Source organism: Eptatretus burgeri, chromosome 14 (genome assembly GCF_056783735.1).
Source record: "Eptatretus burgeri isolate ZD-2024b chromosome 14, Ebu_testis_v1, whole genome shotgun sequence".
NCBI lineage: Eukaryota > Metazoa > Chordata > Myxini > Myxiniformes > Myxinidae > Eptatretus > Eptatretus burgeri.
In genome coordinates, this window is record NC_140974.1 from 44,403,950 (window position 1) to 44,416,118 (window position 12,169).

At 44.6% G+C, this 12,169-nt stretch overlaps 1 protein-coding gene across 9 annotated transcripts in view; it reads left to right on the forward strand.

Moving 5' to 3' along the window:
* The window catches only part of LOC147013064 (netrin-G1-like), a 247,762-nt gene that overhangs the window by 159,543 nt on the left and 76,050 nt on the right, over positions 1 to 12,169 (forward strand). For all 9 annotated transcript variants that reach the window (XM_085854571.1, XM_085854567.1, XM_085854566.1 and 6 more), the window contains one exon: positions 6,968 to 7,137. In XM_085854571.1, coding sequence (XP_085710697.1) covers positions 6,968 to 7,137 — 170 coding nt within the window. The remainder of the gene's footprint in view (positions 1 to 6,967; positions 7,138 to 12,169) is intronic.

A 12,169-nucleotide genomic window follows, 5' to 3' on the forward strand; every position in this document is an offset into this window, starting at 1 on the left:
TGAGAGTGTGAGATTTGTCTGGATTGAAAGACATGTTCCACGTGTTGGACCAGTTTGTGATTTTATCCAGATCTGCAGTGAGTGAAGAAGCTGCTGCTTGCCGGGCTGAGGGATGACAGATGGTACGGCAGAGGGTTGAGTCATCGGCAAAGAGAAATAGAGGATTTTCCAGAGAGTCCGAGAGATCATTGATGAAAACCAGAAAAAGAACAGGGCCCAGAACGCTACCTTGAGGAACTCCAGCCTGCACAGGAAGAGGAGATGAAAGAACTCCATTTAGGGCCACACGTTGACTGCGACAGGAGAGGAAGTCTGCGAGCCATGAGTGGAGATGGCCTTGAATACCATGGGCAGAGAGTTTGGTGAGTAGGGCAGGGTGCCAGACTGTGTCAAAAGCACGTGATATGTCCAGGGATACGGCTCGGATTTCCTGTCTGGCATTGAGGACCTCCATCCATTGATGGGAGAGCAGTAGCAGCATATCTAGGGTAGAGTGACCTGGTCTGAAACCAAATTGATGATTGGAAATCAAGCCATTGGAGAAGAGGAAGGATTTCATGTCTGAAGCGATGATGGATTCCATAACCTTGCTGATGATTGGGAGAAGGCTGATTGGTCTATAGTTACAGGGATCTGTTTTTGCACCTTTTTTATGCAGGGCAGTGATGTTAGCAGATTTCCAAGCAGATGGCAGATGACCTTGGGAAAATGAGAGGGTGAATAGAACAGAGAGAGGGTGAGCAAGAGCAGAAGAGCAGGCTTTGAGGACACGTGGGCTGATGCCGTCTGGACCGGTTGCAGAATCTGACTTGAGGTTTGAAAGCAAGCTCTCCACCTTGTCAGGAGAAAAGGATACAGAGTCCAGGGACAGTTGGGTGCGACTGGGTAAAGTGGGTAGAGATAGTGATGGGTTTGGGACACAAGATTTAGCTGCAAACACCGAGTTTAGACATTCAGCTTTATCACGTGTGGAATCAGCAGTGCGGCCATTTGAGGTAAGGGAGGGGATGGAGGGGGAACATACACCAGAAACAGATTTGATTAAACGCCACCAGGATTTTGAGGAGGGAGAGAGGTTTGAGAGTTCAGACTTGAGATGAGAAAGATGTTGTTTTCTGGCTCTCCTGAGGGTAGCTACACACTTGTTCCGAGCTTTGTGGAAAGAACTGAGATTGCCCTCAGTTGGGTTTGCTTTCCATGAGGCAAAGGCAAGTTGTTTCAGGACAACTGCCTCGCCACAAGCTTCAGTAAACCAAGGGCGGGAGGAAGGGTAAGACAACTGAACACGAGAGGGGATAAATCTGTGCATGAGGGAGAGCAAGTTTCTTTGAAAGAATTCCCAGGATGAGTTGATGTTTGAGAAAGTAGTGATAGGAGACCAGTCTGTAAGTTTGATGGCTGCTCGGAGACCCTGCCAGTCGGCTTGAGTGAAATGCCAGACTCGACGGCGGTGAGGTGGTTCTCTGATAACAGCCAGAGAGATGTCCACTTTAATAAGGACGTGGTCAGAAGAACCAATTGGAGCGAAGGAAGAGCAGCAGATATTGTCAGGGAAATTTGTCAAAATCAGATCCAGAAGAGATGGAGTACCATTGGTTGAGATCCGGGTCGGGAAGTTGACCGATTGAGTCAGTCCCAATAAGTCGCAGAAAGCTTTTGCTGATGTCCCATGGCAGGTGAGAGAGGTACCCACACCTAGCCAACTGGCGTGATGACAATTGAAGTCGCCACATAAGAGGAAGAGAGAGTTTGGATGAGAAGATAGAAGATGGTCCATGTTTTCGGAGAGTGAGGTGTAGATGGAGTCATCACTGTTCGGTGGACGGTACAGTACACATATAAACATGAGGTGGGAGTGGAGGGGAAGCCGAAGCCAGAGGTATTCCTGGGGGTGTGGGGGAGTGAGAGCAGTGCAGGGAGAGTGAGGAATAGAGTCTTTGATGAAGAGAGCAACACCTCCACCAGGACGAGGCTCAGGTCTGTCATACCGTAAGAGGGAGTAACCAGGGAGAGATACTTGGGAGTCAGACACGTCTTGGGAGAGGAAAGTTTCTGTTAGGCAGTTATTTATTATTACTTAGTGGACATACATGATGGAAATTGCAGGTTTGAAAGTAGAGATCTAACAGTGGTCTAATTATATTTTTTCATGTTCCTGGGGTATATCTAAAGAGCTTATTTCTGGCGAGTTATCTATTTTCCAACTTTATAATTAAACACTACTTCGAAAAACTTTGTACGTCATAGTTTGAATACATGGACTAATGATGGAATCTAATACTTATTAATAACGTTTCGTTTTAAGGAATTTTTAAGTTGTAAAGTGAAGTATATTCAATGCTTTCAAGTTTAAAAATGAACGACAGAAGTAAGTCACTCAAGGCAGGTTCTCCCTCTTCCCAAGTCAATCAAGTCAAGGCAGAAGTAAGTCACTCTCCACCCTCTCCCACCCCTCTCCCCTGTGCAGTGAGCATGATGAGGGGAGAAGAGGAGAAAGGGGAAGAGTGGGAGGAGGGGGATGAGAGGGGCAGGGGAGAATTAAGATCTTGAGGTCACATTTCATATTACATGAAATTACACATTACAAACCATATTTCACATGTGCATGGACATGTATTCATATGTTATGTGAAGTAAATAAATTGTGTACATTACATCATTTCTGGATCTGGCGATTTCCAGTTCCCATTTTGTAAAACTCTTCATGCAACATCCAACTCAAGGTGTCCAAATGTAATACATGTCTATGCCTGTGGGTTTCCCATGGGTGCCTCACTCATCTATATAGTATTATATTTGTAGTGTGGGGGCAAAATAGTGTGTAGTGTGGGGCAAAAAGTAATTGGGAAGAAACAAGATTTTAAAAAAAACATGCCTACACTATTGCCATTGGTTGGACAAGTAAATGGAACAAAGTTCATGATGTAAAAGCACTAACAAGTTTGCACTGATGAAAAGTACATGATAACCGTAACTCAGTTTTGGCCCCATCTCCAAATGGGGAAGAATCACTTAATTAAAATTTTTCTCATATCTGGATCTTCACCCAATTTAAATCATTTCGTTCTTGTCGTACAACCAAGCTGTCCACCAAATTTCGTCTGAATTCGTCCATAACCTTTTGAGATATCCTGCTCACATACAGACGGACAGACAGACAACAAAGAAGATAGTTGGGCCTATCAGAGTGAAGAGGACCAGTGCCGTGCAGGGTGTGTGGCCTGAGATAGGTACATTTCATCGAGCCTGCACAGCAATGCAGTCCTGCCAGTAATCATTGCAGACATCATTTGTAATCCTTTCCTTCCTTGACATTCTGTGAATCAATCTAGTGAGATTCTCATTCTTTGTTCTCATCAGCCCTCTTTTAATCATCATTGTTCTTGTTTTAGATTTGACTACAAATTTCAAGTGTTGTGGATTATCTACGTTTAAAGAAAGATACAACTTCAGCCACTTCAGTTGATTTAAAAACATAGCCCTGGTTCTTCTATTTCGAACTGGAATATTTTGTAAAACATGCCATATTCAGTTTATGTTAAATATGTGATAAGGATGAGGGTTAAATTGTAAGGATAAAACTTAAGGTCAATTGTTTTTAATTTGAAAATGTTAATTAAAGATTGTTTTTTGTTTTTTGTTTTCCTCCAGAATTGTGTAACAAGTATTGGCCCATGGTTAATGGACCATCTTAACCACTTGGTTGTTTGAGTCATCTCCTGAAGCAGAGTTGGGTATCAGTTTCATTGTGCTCCACTTTTAGGGGATGTGGCTTGGCCTTTGGTGTGCAATGTCATTTGTTTGATTTCATCCTTTGTTGACATGACAATATTTAAAAGGCCTCTTGCAGCCCTCAAGACATTTTTACCTCTGCCACCAAAGGTGGACGGAGGTTTTGTTTTCACCACTGTCTGTCTGTCTGTCTGTGAGCAAGATATCTCAAAAGGTTATGGACGGACAGGTTGGGTGTGTGCCAAGGACAAATTGATTCGATTTTGGTGAAGATCTGAATCCGAGAATTTTTTTTTAATGTGATTCTTCATAATTGAGAGATGGGGGCCAAAAACGATATATGGCATGAAATTTCAAAAAGTTGTGGATCGGTCATGACAAAATTAGGTGGATGAGTTGGTTCGATGATAAGAACAAGCCGATTCGATTTTGCTTCAGATCCGGATCCAGATCCAGCCTCTCAGTGGGGTACAAAACGTAAACTGTTCAGCCTGGCGGAGGTATGCGCTCTATCGAGTCCTGTTGTAATTTGTGAATGAGTTGGTTATTGTTTCAGAAATCCATTTCCAGCAGCGAAATTTTCGTCTGCTGCCCAGTTTTAATGAAATCTCACCTTTTGCTAAGGAATATGACAACATTTCCAAAGTTTCAGAAAGCAAATCTCCAAATCCGACATTCCCTGAGTGCCATGGAGTGACATATCAAATGGAATCATATCTGTCAGAAACGAGCTTGAATGAGTTGAGTGATCATGATGTAGACGATTGCAGAAGCACTGATGTCGATCGTGATGTAGGGGACTGCAGGAGAGACTCTGCACTTTGAAGGCAATGGCATTGAAAGTGTGCCACAGTATAAGTGACAATGACAATACTGACAATTAAGCAGCAATCCAACCACACCTCTCAACTGGATGCAGGTGAGAATGAGGCACGAGATGGCAATATCTTACAGGTGTCTCAACTCGGATTGCTGGTAATAGACCGACCACCTTTTCTGATGAGTGAATAACCATATAATTTAGGGTGATATCAGTAGGTTCAGTGTGCATGCTCGAAGCCTTCACCACTTTGCTCTGATCAGCATTCCTCCTTACCTGGTCTGGATATTCCAAAATATAATAATGGTCTAGTCCTCGTTTAGTGCCGATTTTAACCCACAATGCTGCTGGTGAAAAATTGTTTATCTTATAGTGACACATGTGGCCTTATACATGGAGTGTGAAGGCAGGTGGACACTTTGTGAGCTAAAATTGAAATGGGTGGGATTTTTAGCCACGTCACGTTGCGAACGCTGGCTCTAAGAGAGCTCCGCGTTGTTCTTCTTGTTCTTCTTCTTCTTCTTCTTCTTCTTCTTCTTCTTCTTCTTCTTCTTCTTCTTCTTCTTCTTCTTCTTCTTCTTCTTCTTCTTCTTCTTCTTCTTCTTCTTCTTCTTCTTCTTCTTCTTGTTCTTCTTCTTCTGGTGAAGACAAAACCTTTATGACACGGCTCTTGGACACATTTGTCCTTGTTTTTTTGAAGGGGGGGTCAGTCAGGAGGAGTATGTGAGTTATTACCTCCGCCACTGAAGGTGAAGTTATGTTTTCACCCCTTTCTGTTGGGTCGCCGAAATAGGTGACCCTTATTGTCAGTAATTCTGTCTGTTTGTTTGGATGTTTGTTCGTTTATCATCAGCATAATTGGTAGTAAACATGGGCGGATGTTGACCAAACTCGCGTGGTAGGTACATCTTATGACCTCGTGCTTTGGAAATTGTGATGGTTGCTCGGGACACTTTGGTTCCCTCGAAACAACCGAAAAACCTTCAAGATCGGTACCGTTCACGCGAAATCAATTCCGAAAGTCATTATCCCATGTAGGGTTATGAAATTTGGCACGAATGATCTTCAGGTGATGCTCTATCAAATATATTCCGGTTTTTGTGATATATGGAATACTTTACCCGCAGCGCCCCCTACAATTAGGGTATGCGTGAAAATTGGCGAAAATTGAAGGCGCCCTAGCGACCAGGTGAGTGCATCGATATGAATGAAACTTTGCAGGTTCATGGTACTCAATGAGTACGACAACTTTGCCTCAGGACATATTGACCGATTTCGCTTAGGTCAGGGGTCAAAAGTCAATTAGTGCAAAAATCGATAATATGCGAGAGCTGGATGTGCCTTCGCGCCAAATGCTCCTCCTCCTGGGGTTATGGTCGGATGGTCATGAAATTTCACACTAATCATCTGGAATATATTGTGCACAAACGATCGAGCCGGATTTTCGATTTAGATCTTTGTTCACCCACAGCACCCCCTCGAACTTTGGGGATTTCCGATTTCAAACCGCATTTTCGGTACTTTTTATTCAAATGGATACCGAGTAGTTATCAGTAGATGGAACTGGATGAGATTTGATATGCATAATCTTAAGGTGATTCCCTATCCGCGACATGACATCCATTTTGCTCTATATCTTATAGTTTCCATGCTCGGCAACCCATCGCCGCCTACCTGCTTGTCTGTTTGTCTGTGCACAGGATATCTGAAAAAGTTGTGTACGGATCTGGATAAAATTTTGTGGACAGGTTTGCTGTGTGATGAGGGCCAACTGATTCGATTTTGGTGAAGATCCGGATTCGGATCTGAATATGAGAATTATTTAATGTTTTGAGTGATTCTTCACCATTTCGAGTTAGGGCCAAAAACGATATCGTGTGTATGGCGTGATATTTCAAAAATGTATTCAGCCCGATATGTTCTTGTGGATCATGCATGACTGGACGGAGGTATGCACTCTACCGAGTGCCCCACTAGTTGAGTATGTGAGTATGTGCATAGTTTGATTTCGGTTTCTCAAGTTAAAGAATTGATGCAGAGGTTTATTTAAAGTTAAATATGTTTCCGTTGGCATTAGTTGTTGGACATTAAAGATCCAATTGTGTCCTTCATCAAGAGTAGGCAAGCTATTGCTCGCAGTAATCTCTCCTCCAATACTGGTCCTTAGCTAACACCCTGGCTAAATTCCAAATGCTTGCCCTGACTTCCTGTGTCAGAGTGGTGACCCATCTATGATTGCACCCCAGTCATAGAAACTACTGTATAGAGCATGGTTCGTGATCTGCTCTTTTAAACAAGTGGTGGATGAATTGGGAAATTTTAGAGTTTGGTGGTTATTTGTTCGTTGAAAGTTTTCACTGTTGAATTTGTGGATATATACACACGTGACTTGAATACGTACATGTTCTGTTACAGGTGCCAGTGCAACCTGCATGCGAATGAATGCAAGGTTGGTGAGGATGGTATATTAGGCTGTGTGTGTCAACACAACACCACAGGCCGTGACTGCAAGCAGTGCCGCACAGGCGTTTGGAGTCGGGGCTCATACCTGCCATATCCTAAAGGGACAGCCAACGGCTGTACAGGTGAGCAACACATGCTATGTTCAAATTATCAGATGATTTTTTTTGTTGCATCAAAATCGCCATTCATGGAAGAGCTAGAACAGAAAAGAACGTTCTGTTGTAGTGTTTAACCACTCGGTGGCATAATGGTTAGAGGCTCAGCACTGAGTCTGGGAGGTGGGCAGTTCAAATGCCAGCTTCGTCATACCAAAAACTTAAAACGTGCTGCTTCCTTGCATGATGTTCAGCATTTAAAAGGATAAGAGCATGGACAAAGGGCAGAGGAGCTCGTTGTAAGCCAATGGCCATCCATATCTCGTGCCCAACTGTGTCTGCGGATGTCCTCCTGCAGTTGGGTTACTTCTTATTAGGAGGTTGGTGGCAGGATTTGCACTCCGGCCACCATAAAACCCTTCATTCCGCAAAACACAAAAACGCAAAGAAATCTGAAAACAATCCGAGGGAGTACCTCCTGTGCAGCTTCCCTTCGCAGGGCAGCTCACCGGATGACGGGATTGGTGCAAAGCCTTCGAGATCCCCAAACGTTGATGAGAGGAGGGAAACCACGGGGTAACATTCTCGGGTCAGATTGCGGGATAGTGTGTCGGAGTGGTGCTGAGGTGTCGTCCACCAGACGGCGGTCTCCTTGGGTTAACCTGAGGGGGTCCCTTCGGGTGGGTGCCTGCAATGTCCTATCCCTAAGAGAGGACGATCACTGGTCTCTGTTATCATCTGAGCTCAAGCATTTTGACATCGGTATTGCAGCTCTCTCTGAGGTTTGGAAACCGGATTGCTGTGAAATCATGGTGGGCGGTTACACTTATTATTGGTCTGGTCGCTCTGATGGTTACCATGCCCAAGGAGTTGCTGCAGCTGTGTCCAACAAGCTGACTCCAATGATAATTGCGGTAACACTGGTCAACGAGCATATAATGAGATGAAGGATTCGTCACTCTTTGAGAGTCATTTCCCTGGTCTCTGGTTATGCTCCGACTGAGGCGAGTGACCTCACCATGAAGGACGCATTCTACGCCACGCTCGAGTCTGTGGTTGATCAGTGTCCCAGACGAGATACACTTCTAGTCTTGGGGGATTTAAATGCATAGACTGGAACTGATAGGGATGGTTATGAGACATGTGTTGCTCCCCATGGGTCTGGAACTGGGAAGCTGAACAGCACGAAGTTCCTTGACTTTGCAAGAAGTCATGGACTTTGGGTGGCCGGTTCATGGTTTAAGTGATCACAAGCTCATCGCTGGACTTGGTATTCCAACGCTGGCGGTGTGGCAAAGGAGATTGACCATGTCCTCATTGATGGTCGCTGGAGGATGATCCAGAACTGCAGGGTCTATTGGAGTGCTCAGTTCCTCAGTACTGACCACTGGCTTATTGTAGAAACTCTGAAGTTACACCTTAAATCCAGGAGAATGTTACCATCCCAGCCTAGGCTGGATGTCGGCAAGCTCAAGGTTGAGAGGGTAGCTGAGGAGTTTGCAAACAAGCTGAGTGGAGATTTGGGGGGTCTAGGTGCTTTGGGGGGTCCTGAAGAGTTGTGGAGTGCCTTCAAGACCACCGTCCTTGATGTTGCCGGTGGATATCTTAGAACTCACCATAGGGCAAAGAAGAATTTTGTCTCTCAAGGGACACTGAATACCATTGACCAGAGTCGCAGGACCAGGCTGAATGGCAGAGCTGAGCTGTTCAGGGAGCTGAGGCGTAAAACTGTATGTGCGCTAAGGGTGGACAAGGAGGCCTGTGTGCGAGGAATCTGTGAGGGGGGTAGAGCATCACCTGTGGTCAAGGGATTCTCATCCTGCTTACAGGGGAAGTTGGACATTGTGTTTATCCAAACCCATCCCTCGGTGTACTCCAGTGAGAGCAGAGGGTGGTAGGCTCTTGACAGAGGAGTCCGAAGTGAAGGCCCGCTGGGCCGGTTACTTTGAGCGGTTGTTCCAGGCTGATCCACCAGCTGTCGAGTTGGATGTCAGGGGTGTTACAATCCCTGTTGCTGACCCTCCAATCAACTGTGGTCCACCGTACCCTGTGGAAACACAGGCTGCGGCCAACTGGTTGAAATGGGGTAAAGCTCCAGGGATCTGTGGCATCCATGCTGAACTTCTCAAGGCTGGTGGAAATGCTGCCCTCGTGTCATTGCATGCAGTTCTGTGCTCTGCCTGGAATACAGGCATCATCCCAACTGAGTGGAAGAGGGGCCTTGTTGTCCCTCTCTGGAAAGGGAAGGGTGATCGCCAAGACTTCAACAACTACTGCTCTGTGTCGGGCAAGGTCTTTGCTCGGATAAATCTTGATAGGGTTCGCCACCATCTGCTCGAGCACCAGCATCCAGAGCAGTCAGGCTTTACACCAAAGAGGTCAACGATTGACCGTATCCTTGCTCTTCGTGTCCTCACCGAACGCAGATGAGAGTTTTGGCAGGGGCTGCTTGCAGCCTATGTTGATCTCTGTAAAGTGTTTGATTCAGTGATTCGGGATGCCCTTTGGAGGATTCTTGGTCTTCGTGGGGTGCTACCAAAACTGATTGATCTGATGTCTGAACTCTCCTCTGGTACTGAGAGTGCTGTGAGATGTGGTGATACCATCTCTGACTTATTTCCAGTTGTTACTGCCGTTCGTCGGGGGTGTGTACTGGCCCCCACACTTTTCAGCACTTGTATGGACTCGATTCTGGGGAGGATGTTAGAGAGATCAAGCTCTGCTGCATCATTTGGGAATGTCAAGATCTCTGACCTTGATTTCGCAGATGATATTGTCATCTTTGCGGAGACTTTAGATATCCGTTTGGTGGCCCTAGATGTGCTGAATGAGACGTTGGAGCCGCTGGGATTACGGGTTTCCTGGGTCAAAACTAAGATCCAGGCTTTCAATGACATCTTGGATGCTGCTGTCCTGTCTTTGCCTGCTTGTGGCGAGGGTGTTGAGGTCGTGGAGAGATTCACTTACCTTGGCAGTGATATTCATGTCTCTGCTGGATGTGAGCGATAGGTCAACAGACATCTGGGTTGGGCCTGGGGAGTCATGGATTCACTGGATCATAGGGTGTAGTGCTGCCGGTACCTGTGCAGGAGGATGAAAGTCAGAGTCTTCAGGTCCTTTGTGCTTCCAGTCTTGCTCTGTGGATGTGCGACTTCGACTCTGAGCAGCGATCTGAGACGGGGACTTAATTCCTTTGGTACCAGGTCTCTTCGGAGAATCCTTGGCTATCGATGGTCGGACTTTGTGTCCAATGAGCGGCTGCTGAGAGACTCAAATGAGATTTGTCACCTCCATAGTCCGTGAGTGTCAGCTGCGGCTGTATGGACATGTGGCTCGTTTTCCTGACGCTGATCCTGCTCACCAGATTCTCTCAGCGAGGGAGTCTCGTGAGTGGAGGAGGCCAATGAGCCGACCACGTGCGTCCTGGTTGCAGCAGGTTGATCAGCATCTCAAGGAGATGGGGATGGGTCAGGCATCTGCCTGGGGGATGGTCAGACAGAGGCCACTGGAGTACCGGTGGAAAGTGGATGCAGCGACGCGCTGCTCTAGCGCATGCTCCCATACCTGACCTGACCTGACTTTCGAGGGTGTACTGAGATGAATTTGAAATGACTCGCAATTCTCAAAAACTGCTCTGTTATGTTACACACGTTGGATTTTTTCAAAGAATAGCAATTTTGGCTGTCGGAATGATAATCTCACTAACTATATAACAAATTTGGGGAAAATGGCTGCATGTTTATGCATTTCAATTAGGAACCTTTGTCGCAATGTGCATACGTAACTAAATATATAATATAAAATGCCATTTCACCGAATAAAGTTGTTTTTTGATGATTTTTCGCTGGACTATTATTAAAACAGCCTCTGTTTACCTGTGAGATTGTAATTCCAGTCTTTCAGTGAAATTGTCTTTCAGCGGGGTTTTAAGACTGGAAATGTATTTCAAGACGAAGCGAACAATAAGTACCCGCCTCGACGTATTTTAAAAACTTGACCAGTTCATTTCGTTATGCTGTGTACGGTCCATGTTTTCGTGTGAGATTGTAACTGAAAAGTACTTTTGATCATTAAATTCGTGTCCAATACATTGTTCCTCATCTTTTCTTTTCCCCCTCATGAGCATTAACCACAAAGACTATTTTCATAAACTTTAATGATAAACCTACTTGTAATATTTATATTTATATATATATATATATATATATATATATATATATATATATATATATATATATATATATATATATATATATATATATATATATACATATATATGTAAAGTACAATATATGTATATTACAAATGTTCCCTTTTCTGACGTGGTGTTTCATGTCATGAGTTGCATGATGGTGCTGCACCATCATGTTCTCAGCGATCCAACTTTTTTAGCTTTACACACTACGCCCCCCCACCCCCCACGAAAATCCTGCTACTTGAATCACTTCTTCATTGGCATATGTTGTGAAAATAATATTGGAGTTGAGTTTGGGAAATTCCTTTTGCTTCTTGATTCTCTTATAATTGTGTTGTTATCTTCCTGAACTGAGAATGCATTGTGTTGTTTTTAATTTATTTATCAAAGAACGTGTGTTTATCTAAACCTTTTCATAGCCAAGTATTACATCTGTTCACCAATTATTTAAGAAAAAAATGCTATTTGTCATTTTTAAGTCACATGTATGAGATCCTTCATCCTTCATCATGTATCCTTCATCTTCAAATTGCCATTCCAGTTAAAATTCCGTCGATGCGCCACACAATTATGGATCACACAATGTTGTTCAATTTGTTTCTTCTTTATTGTGGTGGACCCACAATGACACTGATGCCATTGAGGCCAATTGCAAAGCAGGGTTGAGGCTGCACAGAAATTTATCTACCTTCTCAGGTGAGAAGAATGCAAAGTCCAGTAGACAATGAGTACAAGGGGTAAGATGGGGATGGAGTGGAATGGGTTTGGTACATGAGATTTAGAGGTTGAGTTCAGATGGCTTGTGAGGGAGATAATGGAGGGGGAGCTTCAGCCAGAGTTGACAACGTATCCTGGAACGGCCGA